This window comes from Myotis nattereri (assembly GCF_964212035.1).
Source record: "Myotis nattereri genome assembly, chromosome: 9".
Taxonomy (NCBI): domain Eukaryota; kingdom Metazoa; phylum Chordata; class Mammalia; order Chiroptera; family Vespertilionidae; genus Myotis; species Myotis nattereri.
In genome coordinates this window covers 56,194,427-56,210,647 of record NC_138084.1, presented here as the reverse complement: position 1 = coordinate 56,210,647, position 16,221 = coordinate 56,194,427, and the positions used below count along the sequence as shown (strand labels likewise).

The 16,221-nt window shown below is 36.7% G+C and overlaps 1 protein-coding gene across 1 annotated transcript in view; it reads left to right on the top strand.

Annotated features, from left to right (window-relative positions):
- The window catches only part of GRM5 (glutamate metabotropic receptor 5), a 417,272-nt gene that overhangs the window by 134,518 nt on the left and 266,533 nt on the right, over positions 1 to 16,221 (top strand). The window contains exon 2 of the mRNA XM_081100132.1: positions 734 to 983. Within this exon, the coding sequence (XP_080956258.1) occupies positions 734 to 983 (250 nt within the window). The remainder of the gene's footprint in view (positions 1 to 733; positions 984 to 16,221) is intronic.

Genomic DNA, 16,221 nt, shown 5'->3' with positions numbered 1-16,221 from the left:
TTTAATATTATTCTCTATCTCAGTGAAAATTTTTTAAAAGTTCAATGCAGCCCTACTCGAGTGACTCAGTTGGTTGGAACATTGTCCTTTACACTAAAAGGTTTCAGGTTTGCCCTAACTGGTTTGGCTCAGTGGATAGAACTTCGGCCTGTGGACTGAAAGGTCCCGGGTTTGATTCCGGTCAAGGGCATGTACCTTGGTTGCAGGCACATCCCCAGTAGGAGGTGTGCAGGAGGCAGCTGATCGATGTTTCTAACTCTCTATCCCCCTCCCTTGCTCTCTGTTAAAAAATCAATAAAATATATTTAAAAAAAATAAAAGGTTTCAGGTTGAAATTCTGGTCAGGCACATACCCAGACTGCGGGTTCGATCCCCACTCAGGGCGCATACAGGAGGCAACTAATCGATGTTTCTCTCACACCTCTTTCTCTCTCTCTCTCTCTTTCTCTGTGTGTGTCTCTCTCACACACATTTCTCTCTATCTCTTAAATCAATAAAAGCATATCCTGGAGTGAGGATTTAGAAAAAGTTCAATGAATATATATAATGTAGTTTTACTGTAAATTGCTCCAAATGAGCAAGTCAGTAAAAGAGCAAAAACTCATTCAGGTCTTCAGGTTACAAATCTAAGACTCCCAAGTAACCTTCAACCTCCCAGCATGTCTGCCTTCTAATTGTACCAAAACCCAACACTCCCATTTCACTACCCCTCTGCTTATCTGTCTTCACACAGGCAACTACGGAGAAAGCGGAATGGAAGCTTTCAAAGATATGTCAGCCAAGGAAGGAATTTGCATTGCTCACTCTTACAAAATCTACAGCAATGCGGGAGAGCAGAGCTTCGATAAGCTGCTGAAGAAGCTCAGGAGTCACTTGCCCAAAGCCCGGGTTGTAGCCTGCTTCTGTGAGGGCATGACCGTGCGAGGACTGTTGATGGCCATGAGGCGCCTCGGTCTAGCTGGAGAATTTCTGCTTCTGGGAAGGTGAGTGACAATAAGAAAATTCACATGGAGGTAATACCAGGAATTTGGCAGCATCAAAGTTTATCATCAGGTCCACAAGGATAGTTGCTTTGGAAGCTTAATCTGTGTTGTAGAAATAGAGTTTAAATATAAAACACCAGAGCCTGGAAATACTCATGGAAAATAAGTAGATAGGCCATGTGCTGATGAATGAGGATAACAGGAATAAATGCATAGAGAAGATGAGTAGGTAAGTCCTCCAAAAAGTGACTGCAAGGAAACGAGGTGGATTCCTAAATGCTTGCATAGTTCCCTTGGGAAGTAAACGCATTTGAAACTTTTTGCTGTTGCTTTTGAAATTGATTTTGAGAATGGCTACATAAGCTTGTTTTATAATAATAGAATCATAGAATTTGGGGTTTTGAAAGGAAGGAATTGCTTACAAAACTAATATTTAGAAGCGTTGGAAAATTGGCTCATTATTTTATATAACAAAAGTGTTATTATATTGCCCGGTTACCCACGTTGCTACCAGACAAGTTTCTAAAAGATTAACTTCTATAGGATTGACTTTAATTGTCTGGATAATCCACTTGATTGGCACAACTCAGTTCATTCCCTGCTGATGTTGAACCAGTGTATTAGGGTTCTTCAGAGAAACAGAAATGATAGTGTGAGTGCTAGTATATATATCACAAGACCCAGGTGAGCCAATATTGTAGTTCTGGTCCAAAAGCTGGCAGCCCTGAGACCAGCAGAGACAATGTTTCAGTTCAAGTGTGAAGAACAGAAAAGACCAATGTCCTAATTCATGTGGGCACACAGGCAGAGTTCCCTCTGACTTAGCTTTTTTGTTTCATTCAGATCTTCCATTGGTTGGATGAGGCCCACTCACATGAGGGAGAAAAATCTGCATCATTCAGTCTATGAATACAAATGTTAATATCATCTAGAAACACCCTCATAGACACACCCAGAATAATGCTTGGCCAAATAAATGTCTGGACACCTCATGGCCCAGGCAAGTTTTCACATAAAATTAACAATTGCCATCAGTCAGATGACACCATAGCTTGAATGTGTGAGTGCAGTTCACTGTCCTATACCTTGGAAAAGTTATCATGTGATCACATATCTTTTCTCAGCAGGTGACTAATTTAAAGATTATTGAAAACTGTCTGAACCACTGCATCATCCTCAATATGACTGTCCAAAATAGAAAGCCAACTCACTTGTGATTAATTTTTGATAATAAAAATTATTTATTTTTATTTAAAAATAATAAAACAAAAGACATGGCCCTGGCTGGTGTGGCTTAGTTGGTTGGGTGTCATCCTGTGCACTGAAAGGAAGGTTGCTGGTTTGGTTACCAGTCAGGGCACAAGCTCGACTTTGCTGTTTTGGGCTTGATCCTCACTAGGAGGCTTGGAGGAGGCAGCCAATTGACGTTGCACTCCCTTCTCTCTTTCTCTCTCTCTCTCTCTTTCTCTCTCTCTCTCTCTCTCTCCAAAACAAATCAATAAAAAAAAAAAAACATGGCTCCTTTGTTTTTCCAAATGCTTCAGTGACCTTCTGTGATCAGACATAGCTCCTGCTTGGCTATATTTTATGATTGCCACTTCATGTACCTAATTCTTTTCTGTCTGACCTGATGGCAGTAGATTGATGGCACTATTTTAATGTGAGGATACTATCCTTCATAAAAGTGATATTGAGTGAGGTTCCTTTTTCATCAGTGTCATGCATTTTTATCTAAAATCGTTCCCAGTTGGCAAGAGTGATGCACCAGTTAGTTCCATACAACCCAGGACATTTCCACTGCCAGTATTTTTAAATTCCAAATTGCAGTGTTGCAACTGGGGTAAAAGAACAGGAAAGAAAAAGCTGGCCTTAAACAATCCCGCCTTTCTGATAGGGAATAAGGGATTTTGTGCCCCCTATCTGCTTTTTGGCCAACATCAACAAGACAAATCAACAGCATTTGTTTTCAGCCCTAATTTGTCAATGACTAAATGTTTTTTGATTGTGTGTACACAAAGAAAATTGATTGATACTTTATTTGTTATTTTCCATCTGTATTTTTATTGTCAACAGCACCATAAGGAAATAATTCAGTATTTCCTATGTTTTTAAAATTTATTCTGTATGTGCTATTTATAACAACTTCTCTTCAGATTATTTCATGCATAAGGTGATAGTTTGATAACCTTTAATTAGATTTCTTAATACAGTCATTGATTGGCTGATAAGAATCGAACATTGACTTGAGCACCAGTTCGTTTCATCTTTGAGCAATTTTTTAGAAAAGCCTTCCTTACTCTGAATTAATAAATAACTCCCTGAAGTCTCCACCCATTGGATCATATTATTTTTTTTGGAAAGTAACATATGATACTCTTTCAAATAATTGGAAACAACAACATGGTCTTCAGTCCCCTTCCTCTTCTCTTTGAAGCATTTTTACTGCTTTCATTCCTGCTTCTTCATAGTGAAGTGACACTCTGGGTGTTAATAAAACCATTTATAGGGTCATTTACAAATGCTATATACCCAGCATTATGCTCAGAACTTTATATGCATTGTTTTGTTTAATTATTCATTTGACAAATATTGAGTGCCTTTACTCTGTGTTAAGATACTGGGATACAACAGTGACTATAACAGACAACAATCACTACTCTTATGGACATTACAGACAAGTTAAATAAAAGGTAATAAATGCAATTAAAGCAAAATAAATCTAAGAACAACTTGCATGTTGAGTACTATTATCTCCATTTTATAGACGACCTCAAAACTCAATAAATACTGAGTAATAATGAAATGAAGGCCATATACATGTATGTGATAAAGATCAAATTAAAATAAGTCTGTGTAACTCTAGAGACTGAGTACTTAGCATTGTGTTGTACTGCTTCTCAGTAAGTTTAAAGTATTCCTGATCATAAAATTGGAGGTCTGGGGTAGTGAGCTGAAAAGCAAAATTTAGTAGTTGTAAGAGAGAATTTAGACCATCTACTCACTCTCATTTTATAAGTCGAGAAAACTGGTACTCCAAAAGTTTGGATGCCATGGTGAAGGTTATACAAGAACCCAATTACCATGACCTTAATCCAATGCTTTTTTCTATTAGCTTGTCTCCTATAGAATAAATATAGGGGAGAAGTTATAAACTGTTAGCAAATTTTCAGTTCTTCATAGATACTGATGTATAAGGAAACTATCCTATATAATTCAAATTTAAATTAGCCTTTTTAAACTAATGTTCCCCCCTAAAAAATTCCTGTTAGTATTTTGAGATCATTTTGTTTGCATATATTCTCCCAATCCCTATACTTCCTCCTTTCCCATTCTATACTTGTGTTCCTTTCCCCACCCTCAATTTCACTTGGATGGATCTTTCTTAGAAACTAGAAGTCAAGCTATGAGAAAAGAATATATATTCATAAATGTTTAGAGAATCTGACATTTAACGAATTTAGTTACTTATAAATCTCTCCAGTGGCCTTGGCACAGCCAATTTTAATAGGTCATTCAACTAAAATGTTTGGCCAGACTAAGATAACTCTACTGATTAAGACAACCTCATCCATCAACATATCTCACCATCTGTGCTGCACGTCAGTCGAATGTTAGAGTGATGTAGACCTGGCCACTGTGTCTTCTCATTTGAGATCTGGGTAATCTGCTGTCTCACTGCCAATAGAAGTGTCCGTTCCAGGTCCCTGAAATAGTCTTGCTGAACACTTTGGCTCTGCCAACAGGATGGGATCAATAATCTAAACAAAAATGACATTTCTAAAGGGATTTATTTTTTTAGAATGGACACAGTGTTTTAGTTATTGACCTCAGAAAATGTTATTTGAGATATATTATTTATGAACTGTAGACTTCAATATGAACTTGGAAACAAGGACCAATTTTTAGCAAATTAACTAGGTAACGATCACTATTTCTTGTCTAAGATTAACTGAAACTGTTTATCTATTTGAATGAAGATTCTCTGTTCTTTAATTTGATGATTGTTACCAAGCCATAAGAGAAAATATACTTAAATTCAAATATACTTGGGAATTATACCTGGTATTTCTTAGTAGGAGGTCACGCTACATCAATATTTCTCAAAATGGAAAGGACAAGAGCTTATTGTAATGAATATATTTGTGGGTAGAATTACAAATAATTGTTCTAGTAAAACAATGATTGTAGCTATTAACCGGAAGTAGACAATAGTCTTTATTGTTATATAGTGCCAGAGTATTTATTTCAAATTAAAACAATTTGAAAACAAGTATACTTGTGTTCCCTGGGGCCACTTAGTGTCATTTAATTGTTATGTAAAACAAAGTTATTTTCTTGAATTCTTATATATGTGGGGAGACAAGGAGGGAGGGAATGAGAGTAAGGGAGGAAGTCAGGATAGGTGATGATGAGAGGAGATGAGAGGAAATGAAAGGAAAGTGAGGAGAGACAGAGACAGAAAAACACTAATTAAATGCTCCGAGAATACTTGGTATTTCAAGTTTTAGATGACTTTGAGCTTGATATTAATATCCCCATCTTATAGGGGGAAAAATTGAGACTCAAAAAGGGTGAATGACTGACTGGGCAAGACCATGCCAGTTTCTTATCCCCACCCCCGATTTCACTTGGATGGATGTATCTTAGAATCTAAAAGTCAAGCTATGAGAAAAGAATATATATTCACAACTGAGATGATATTTAGCAACATAAATGTTTGCACACTTAGATAAGCTCAGTTTACTTTTATTTTTGTTTGTTCTTTCTGTGTTAGGTTATATTTTGAAAATTAAATGAGCTTAGTAAATGCCTTGAAAATTGTTGAGATTTTTGTAATGAATTCATAATGCAAATAAGTCAGCCAAGCCATGCCCATTTTGCCTGGAATTGTCTTATTGCTTATCTACAGTGAGTTGGGAAGAACAGGCTACTTATATAATGTTCATTCTATAAAATGGCAGCTGTTTAGATATATATGCCTAGAATGATATGCAAAATGTTCTGAACCATATGGGTTGAGCACAGAGTAAGGAGAGCATGGGTGAAAAATTTGGAGAGGGGCCTAGGTGACAATATTTCAGCCTTGCAGTATTTTGATACTTATTCCATTATTGGGTAAGAATTTATTTTGGGGGGCTAAAATATGATAACTGTGAATTTCCAAAAGATAATTCTGGGATGTGGATTATGGATAGAAGAGTTAAGGCAGATACAGGGTATCGGTGTCCCTAACAAAAATTATGCTATTGACTAAGACATGGTGGGTGATGAAAAGGTGGCAGACCAAGAACTACTTATTAATGAAAATATGCTTATTACCTTGTTTGTGGAGATGTAGTAGGGGTTTATTCAAACTCGTCAAAATGTATACATTAAATATGTTCAACTTGTTGTATATTATGTATAACTTAAGTTGAAAAAATAAATGTAGGAGCTGCTGATATGTTGGAGACTGTGGAGGAGGAGGGGAAAAATCAAGGATGACTCCTAGTTTCTTATGCTGTATAACAGCTTGAATGATGGTACCTTTAGTGAAATGAAGACAATTGGAGGGAAATAATGTATGAGATAGACAGGAGATATAAGATCAGTTTTGGATAAGTTGACCTAATGTGCACTTTAAATATAAAAATAAAGTAGGAGAATATCTGAGTCTGGAGCTCAAAAGAGATATATAGGCTGTAAATAAAAATTAATGAGTTATCTTGGTATTTCAGATGTACTAAGGGAAGACATAGGTGTGTAGAATTAAAAGAGAAAGTTGTAGAAGTTAGCTTTGAGGAACCTCAATACTTAATGGTTGGAGAAAAGATTAACTATGAAAAGAAGAGAGGGAGAGGCAAATTTGGAGATATAGAAGGAAAACTCAGAGAGTGCCCTGTCATCCAGCCAATGAGAGAGAGTGATTAAAGATGAGACCACCACTGTCAAATGATTCTAGGTGAGTAAGTGGAAATAATACTGAACAGGTCTTTGCATTTGTTGAACTGGAAGTAATTAATGATTTAGCAAGAGATGGCTGCATGGAGAAATAAAAGCAGATTCAGGATAAAGTAGCTAATAGGTGAGTACAGGTAGAAATGAACTCATGGCATTAAAGCCACTGTTTTGTGACATCAATCTAATAAGGGATGGAGAATGATAAAACTTTATCTTGAGTTAAAATCAGGTCAAGAGAAAGATTTCTTAACATAATATTTTATTTTTTCCCAAAAATGTAATTTATGATAATAAAGAAATAATTTAAATGGGGAATAAAGTTATAAAATGAAAAGCATCTATACTTCCACATCTGTATTAACACAGAGTAATATTAAATTATTTGGCATTTGCTAAACTTACAGGTGAAATTGGCATCATTTTTTAATTTGTAGTTCTTCATTCATGATTGAAATTGTATGTCTTTCATATGTCAATAAGTGATACATATTTATATTTTTTACAAGCCACCAAATCATGCATTTAGTCCATTTTTTTCCTGGTTATTTTTCTTAGTGAATTACTTCAGTGATTTTCAGCCTTTTCATCTCATGGCATACGTAAATTAATTACTAAAAATCTACGGCACACCAAAAAGTATTTTGCCCATCTGACAGAAATAGGTATAATTTTGATTCATTCACACTGGATGGTTATTGTTGTGTTGGCTGTTGTCATTTTTTTATTTGACAACCTAAGGGAAAAGAGGTCAGTGCCCATGACTAAACAGTCAGGTATTGCATATTTTAAAAATTCTTGTGGCAGCCTGGCTGGTGTGGCTCAGCAGTTGAGCAGTGATCTAGGAACCAGGAGGTCACAGTTTGATTCCCAGTCAGGGCACATACCTGGGCTGTGGGCTCAATCCCCAGTAGGGGGTGTGCAGGAGGCAGCTGATGATTCTCTCTCATCATTGATGTTTCTATCTCTCTCTCTCTCTGTCTCCCTTCCTCTCTGAAATCAATAAAAATATATATTAAAAAAAATTCTTGTTGCACACCAGGTGAAAATTGCTGATTTTCATACAAGCACTTTATAACTTAAGAAAAGTAGTTCATTGACATGTGTAACAAATATTTTTCCTCTTGTCATTTAATTCTAATTTTATTTATGGCATTTTGAACAATGCCAAACTTTATCTTTTAGTTATTTTCTTCACATTTTTCTTTAACGACTCATAGGATTTGTATATTGCAAGTAGAGGCCAGCCACAGAGGTTTATTAATTTGTTGTTTAATTTTAGGATCCAGGTAGGATAGAAAAAATTAATAAATGAGAGGGTACAATTAACAGTATAATCCCTCCCCCCAAATGTGGGGAATGGGTGGCAAAGCATATGTGGAGGGAACAAGCTGAGGAAGTCAACTCCAGAATTGGGATAAAATAAAAAATGTACCAGGGGTGAAGGTGGATATGTTTAAAAGTCTTTGAATGGGAAACTCACTTGATAGTCTCTCTTTTCTTTGTAAATTTGGAGGCAAGAAGGGAGGGTGTGTGTGTGTATGTGTATCACAGGAGGCGCTAGGTTGAGAAGTCAGTAGGGATTGGAGAACCAAGAAAACTGCACTGTTAATAAGTGTTTTCATATATTATTTTTACTTTATTTTACTTCATCTGTTATAAACAATGGGAAGAAAAGAAGATCTGTCTATACTATAATGAAGAAATATTCTTAAAATAACAAATTTAACATTTGTACTTGTTACAAAACGATATTTACATCACATCGATATTGTAATGAATTCTCATTGTTGTTAGGTGTTCTTTTTTTAATTTAAATGTTTTATTGTTTAAAGTATTACATATGTCTCCTTTTTCCTCCATTGACCTCTCCCTGGCTGCTCCCACCCCCCAGCACATGCCTTCATCCCTCTACTGTCTGTGTCCATTGGTTTTGCTTAAATGCATGCATACAAGTCCTTTGGTTGATCTCTTACCACCCCCACCCTACCCTGTCTTCCCTCTGAAGTTCAACAGTCTGTTTGATGCTTCTATGTCTCTGGATCTATTTTTGTTTATTATATTCCACAAATGAGTGAGATCATGTGATATTTATCTTTCTTCAACTGGCTTATTTCGCTTAGCATAATGCTCTCCAGTTCCATCTATGCTGTTGCAAATGGTAAGAGTTCTTTCTTTTTTACAGCAGTATTCCATTGTGTAGATGTACCACTATTTTTTAATCCACTCACCTGCTGATGGGCACTTAGGCTGTTTCCATATCCTAGATATTATAAATTGTGCTGCTATGAACATAGGGGTGTATATATCCTCTTTAATTGGTGTTTCTGATTTCTTGGTATATATTCATGAAGTGGGATTACTGGGTCAAATGGGAGTTCCATTTTTAATTTTTTGAGGTATCTCTATACTGTTTTCCACAGTGGCTGCACCAGTCTGCATTCCCAACAGCAGTGCACAAGGGTTTCTTTTTCTCCACATCCTCGCCAGCACTTGTCATTTGTTGATTTGTTGATGATAGCCATTCTGACAGGTGTAAAATTGTACCTCATTGTCATTTTGATTTGTTTCTCTCAGATGATTAGTGACTTTGAGCATGTTTTCATGTCTCTTGTCCTTCCTTATGTCCTCTTTAGAAAAGTGTCTATTTAGATCCTTTGTCCATTTTTTGACTGGATTGTTTATCTTCCTTTTGTTAAGTTGTATGAGTTCCCTATAAATTTTGGAGATTAAACCCCTACCAGAGATAGCATTGGCAAATATATTCTCCCATTCAGTGGGCTCTCTTGTTGTTTTGTTGATGGTTTCTTTTGCTGTGCAGAAGCTTTTTATTTTGATGTAGTCCTATTTGTTTATTTTCTCCTTAGTTTTCATTGTTTTAGGAGCTGTATCAGTAAAGATATTGCTACAACATATGTCTGATATTTTGCTGCCCGTGGATTCTTCTAATACTTTTTATGGTTTCCCATCTTACATTTAAGTCCTTTATCCATTTTGAGTTTATTTTTGTGTATCATGTAAATTAGTGTTCTAGTTTTATTTATTTATTGCATGTTATCTATCCAATTTTCCCAACACCATTCATTAAAGAGGCTGTCTTGACTCCACTCTATGCTGTTGCCTCCTTTCTAGCAAATCAGGTCCAGCATTACATTAGAAAGATCATACACCATGACCAAGTCAGATTTATTCTGGGGATGCAAGGCTGGTACAATATCTACAAATCAATAAACATGATACATCACATAAACAAATTGAGAAACAAAAATCACATAATCATATCAATTGATGCAGAAAAAGCATTTGACAAAATCCAACACCCTTTCTTGATAAAAAAAAATCTCAACAAAGTGGGAATAGAGGGATCATACCTCAACATAATAAAAGCCATATATGACAAACCTACAGCCAATATCATACTCAATGGGCAAAAACTAAAACTATTTCCCCTAAGAACAGAAACGAGACAGAGATGCCCACTCTCATCACTCCTGTTTGACATAGTACTAGAAGTGCTAGCCATAGCGATCAGACAAGAAGAAATAAAAGTCATCCAAAGGCTTTGGAAAAGAAGAAGTAAAACTGTCATTATTCACAGGAAACATGATTTGTATATAGAAAACCCTAAAGACTCCATCAAAAAACTAGACTTAAGAATGAATTCAGCAATGTAGCAGGATACAAAATTAACACCCAGAAATATATAGCATTTTTAGACACCAAAATGAACTCACAGAAAAAGAAACTTAAAAAACATTTACCCATTTACCATTGCACCAAAAAAATTAAGATACCTAGGAATAAACTTAACTAAGGAGATAAAAGACCTGTATTCAGAAAACTACAGGACATTGGAAAAAGAAATAGAGGAAGACATAAACAAATGGAAGAATATACAGTGTTCATGGATTGGTAGAATCAACATCATTAAAATGTCCATACTACCCTAATCAATCTATAGGTTCAATGCAATCCTCAGTAAAATACCAATGGCATATTTCACAGACCTAGAACAAACTCTCTAAAAATTCATTTGGAATCAAAAAAAGACCCCAAGTAGCCACAGCAATCCTGAGAAAGAACAAACTTGGAGGGTCACAATACCAGATATCAAACTATATTACAAAGCCACTGTTCTCGAAACTGCCTGGTACTGGCACAGGAACAGACATATAGACCAATGGAACAGAACAAAGAACCCAGAAGTCAACCTAGGCCATTATGTTGTTAGGGTTTAAAAGGTTGATTAAACAGCCTTGTTCTCAAATTTAAAACACGCACACACAAAACACAATAGAAAAAGTGAGTCAAGGAGATTAATACATAGCCACTAATCAAAGTCTTTGACCTGTGACCCAAATGCTGTCTCCAACCCCAGAGTGATAGGTAGGGCTGGGCAACAGCAGGACTTTCCTGCTTTCAAAGATGGCTTTCAGAATGACAATAGGAAAAATCTTAGGTTCAGAGGGCAGACTGCTCTGTTAAAGTAGAAGCTGAGTCACACATGCTCAACTCTCTGGTGTCACCAGACAGATAAGTCACTCATTCCTGGGAAGTGAGGGAGGTAAATAGTGAAGAAAAGTTATGTGTTTTCTTTTCATGCTTTTCCCTCCTGGAGAATGGAAATCTCTGACTATGGCTCAACTTATACAAGATATTAGAACTTATGATTTGAATATTTATTCAGCAGTAGTCATGGTTTGCACATAAACTCCATTTTCTTTTCATTTCTCCTGAGGTTTTAAGGCTCCAATTGGGTTATTGGATCAGACAGTTCTAGGGTTATAGGTTGAAGTTAGGGGGCAGGTTTGAGTGTTGTGTTTATTAGTGGAAAGGAGACCAAGAACAAAGAAGCATTTTGTGATTTTAGCATCCTGGAACATAATGTTCAAAGTAATTGGAACTACAGTACATTTAAAATGCCTCTTTAGTCAGTCCTGAGTGATTGGTGTTTTTTTTTTAAACTAAGGGAGTGTGCTAAATTTAGCAAGGAGTATACTGTTTGTGTGTAAATATTCATCTTTCTAATAAAGTTTTTTTTCTTCTCTCATTTGCCAAATTGAATTGATGGGCATGGATTAAAAATTCATCCTATCTTTTTCCCTCCATCCATCTTCTCCATTTTCCTGAGAGTTATTTTTCTTAAAAAAAACTAATTTAATTATTTAATCCTTCTGCATAATAATCTTAGTTCACTCCCTTTTTTTTCATATTCAAATCTCAAATTTGACATACATGGTGATTCAACATATGGCCAAACTTGACAATGATTTCCCATTATACGCAGAGGTGAGATTTAAAATATTTATGCAACTAGTAATATGTGTGCAATTAAAACAGGTGAAATCTATAACCAAAGCATAAATCTGTGCCAGTGCATGCCACCTAAGTATCTGAACTGATACACTTCTACACCTCTCCTACCATGTCCAACTGCACAAAGCAGTTACAGAAGCGAGATTGAGCCGATTAGTTATCTACAAAGATTAATTATAGTTTGGGGTCTTTGGACCACTGAGTTGACAGAAACACATTATCTACAGCCCTCGGGTCTTGGGACCACTGAGTTGACTGGGAAACATTATCTGGAACCCTCGGGTCTTGGGATAATTGTGCTGTCCTGGTTCCCAGGTACAGAGGAATTTGCTTTCTAAAACCAGTAAATCACAATCAATGGGATAGTCATGTTACAATCAATAAGGCATTCAATCAAATGGGATGATTTATACAATTCAGAAAATCAAAGTAACTTTTCTATTGTTAAAGCAAATAAGTACAGAAGCCAAACAGCAGGGTTAAAGTTAAACTACAGTTTCTACCTGAGATGATTGCTACCATACTTCAAAACATTCCTCCACAGTTTTACAGATGTCCTGAACTCTAGTAGGACTTCCAGAGATCCCTTAAAGCCACAGTGAATTTTCACTTATAGTTTTGTGTTTTCCTCTTCCTCTCTTCCAATGGAAGATGAGCACCTAGAGGTGTCGGCAAAAGTTTATTAATCTTTGTGCCTCCAGTACCTAACCTATTATACAGCCTTGAGAATGGCTGTGACTACAGAGGAAAAAGTAGAAAAAGGTTCTCTCCAGCTCCAGTCAGCCTGAGTAAAAGACAGGTTTCTTTGGCCCTTGCAGACTAGAAAAGTAGAATAAATACGTGCTGCTCTGTAAGGAACCCAAGTAAGAGCCCATGGAAGAGGGCAGAGTTAATTCCTGAGCACACACTTAGTGTTCAACTAATCAGTCACTTGCAGGAGGAAATGTCAAATGATTAGTAAGATGGTGAGACAAGAAATTCCATGAGCATGTTTAGACACGTGCCTGTGCTGCTTCAAGTGGCAACCTACATGCACAAGTTGACCCTTCTTCCTGCCTCGAAATCCATTGAACTGACTTGCCATTTTATTAAGAGTAAAGGCCACACTCTTTATAGTACTTTACAGGCCCCCACATCTCCCCTCCCCCTCCTTTTCTCTTTCCTTCTCCCCACTCCATCCACAGTGATGTTATTATTGTTTTCCAAAAATCCTAGCTTGGGGCCTATGCATTTACTGTTTGTTCCATCTGCCCGATACAGTCTTCCACTGAATTCTTTATTTGAAGTCTTCACTCAAATGTTACCTTCCCAGTACGACTCCCCTGATCACTGTATTTGAACTTGAAACATACAGTGCCACCCACATTTCTCACTCCCAACCCACTTTACATTCTCAGCAGCACTTATTCCCTTCCAATACCCTATGTTGTTTTCCTACTCACTTGGTTTATTACCTCTCCAGTCTGTGCTAGAAGATAAGCTCCCGGAGGGCAGGGATTTTTATCCATTTTGTTGACTGCTCTATCATCTGTCCCTGGAAAAGTACCTGATTGGTACAGAATAAAAACCTAATAAAATCATTTTAAACTGTAGGACCTTTAAACCATATTTTGGCTGACCAAATCTTTACAGTTTTCTGGTGAGAAACCTGGAATCACCTGAGATCAGAGATAGCAGTTGTGGGAGAAGAAGTGAGTTTTACATTACCAACCAAGTAGTATTTTTTTAATATATTTTTATTGATTTCAGAGAGGAAGGGAAAGAGGGGGAGAGAGAGAGAGAGAGAGAGAGAGAGAGAGAGAGAGAGAGAGAGAGAGAGGAGAGAAAGAGAGAGAGAGAGAGAGAGAGAGAGAGGAACATCAATGATGAGAGAGAATCATTGATTGGCTGTCTCCTGCACTCCCCACACTGGGGATCCAGCCCACAACCCAGGCATGTGCACTGACTGGGAATCAAACTGTGATCTCCTGGTTCATAGGTCCATGCTTAACCACTTAGCCATGCCGGCCAAGTGCCAAGTAGTATTTTTACAACCTCAGCACAGATGAGCTTCTTCCTTGGCTCTCACAAGCTTCTCTATACAGCTGACTCTTTCTTTATCCTCAAACAAATCCTTGAATAGGAAGAGGGGCCGCGTATATGCAGAAAAAAATCAAAGCTAAGAGTTCTAGAGATTTGCATGAAATGTGAGGATGCATGTGGGGACAAGTTATGTGAGACCTAGAGCGATGAGATATGCTCGAAGATTAGAGTGTAAAAATGCAACAACACTGCTGTGGAGCAGTGCTAAATGGAGTCTTGGCCTGGGGTATGGCCCTAGGAGGGGATGACTGAATTAATGTCAAAGTGAATGATACTGCCATTAGCTTACCGGTAAGCTGTCTACGTAAATGTTAAATTTGCTAGGGGTTTCTGTTTTTTTCCAGTGTTCAGATGTCCTCATATTGCAAATAAAAAGACATTTGTTGAATGTACCAATCCTTTGTTCAGCCTGAGAGGGAACATTATTTCCTCCCCAAAAAAATCCTTTACAAATAAACCTTTGGTCTCATACAATATAATCTGAATTCTGACGATATGCCAAAAATTTTTAAGATGTATCTACATTTAATATGGTAGCCTCAAGAGACCGTTATAGCTTGACAATTCCATTTTTACATTTCTGCAGTGTCTACAGCAGGCTGGATTGTGTGGCAAAACAATTGAAAAAGGCAGTGGTAAAAACTCCTGTGGGAAAATTTCATTCCTAAAATTGCTATGTAATCTTATGATTTCTAAGTAGAGAAGGAAGATTTATTTTGGCTTAGAATTTGCTACTATGCATTTTGAGGCAATATAACTATACAGTGCTAATACCTTGGGTTTCTATAGTGCTTTAAAGATTACCAATGCTTTTATGTACATTATGCCATTTAATCCTCTTTGTCCAGTAACTGCAAGATAGTCATCAGTGAAAATAGGTCCAGATGGCTGAAAATAAATATCAGCCACCCAAATAAACACCAGACTAATGGCTACTAAATAAATGCCTTAGAAAGCATTAAAGGTCCAAAGGGAAATTAAGCAAACAATAGCATGTACATGTGCATGCCTCTGTGTCTCTGTGTGTATAGTTGCTGTGTGCCCTTATTTTGAAAATATATTTTCATTTATTTATTGCTTCAACAAGTATTTATTTGATACTAACCATATTGCAGGCACTATACACTGAATATAATGTAGCAAAAATGACTTATGTAACCTTGGAGCTAAAGTCTAAGTAGACAACAAATAAAAACCAAGTACAGTGGGGCCTTGACTTACAAGTTTAATTCGTTCCGAGACCGAGCTCGTTAAGGAGCTCATTAAGGAGCTCATTAACTCAAATTACTCTGTCAACTCAATGCAGAAAATCAGCCAAGAGACAGCTGGTATCTCAAAAGGTATAATTGATATGTAAAATATTGTACACATTTAACCTATATATCTTGATTAGTTTGGATATGTTTAATCTGTGATATCCTCACCACAACCAAGATACTAAACATATCACTTTCAAAACTGTCCTTGTCTTCCTGTGTGTGTGTGTGTGTGTGTGTGTGTGTGTGTTTGTGTTTTGGTAAGAACATAACATGAGTTCTATCTTCCTAATGTGTTTTAAAGTGAAAAATGTCATTGTTACCTGTAGGTACTGTGTTGTACAACAGATCTCTAGAATTTACTCATCTTGCGTAGCTGAAACTTTATACCCACTGAAAAACAGCTCCCCCTTTCCCCTTCCCCCAGATCCTGGCAGTCAACATTAAAGGCTCTTTGGAGGAGACAGACTCTTCAGGGAGATGAAAAGTTTAAATAAAGAACAAACAGTAATATTTCTAAAAACATGAGAAGATATTGCATCCTTGAAAATAGAAGCAAACACTGCACAAAGGTATAGAATAAGAAAAAGATTTAGACATGAAAAACATATATAATAATGGAAATAAAACATTACTAGAAGGGTATG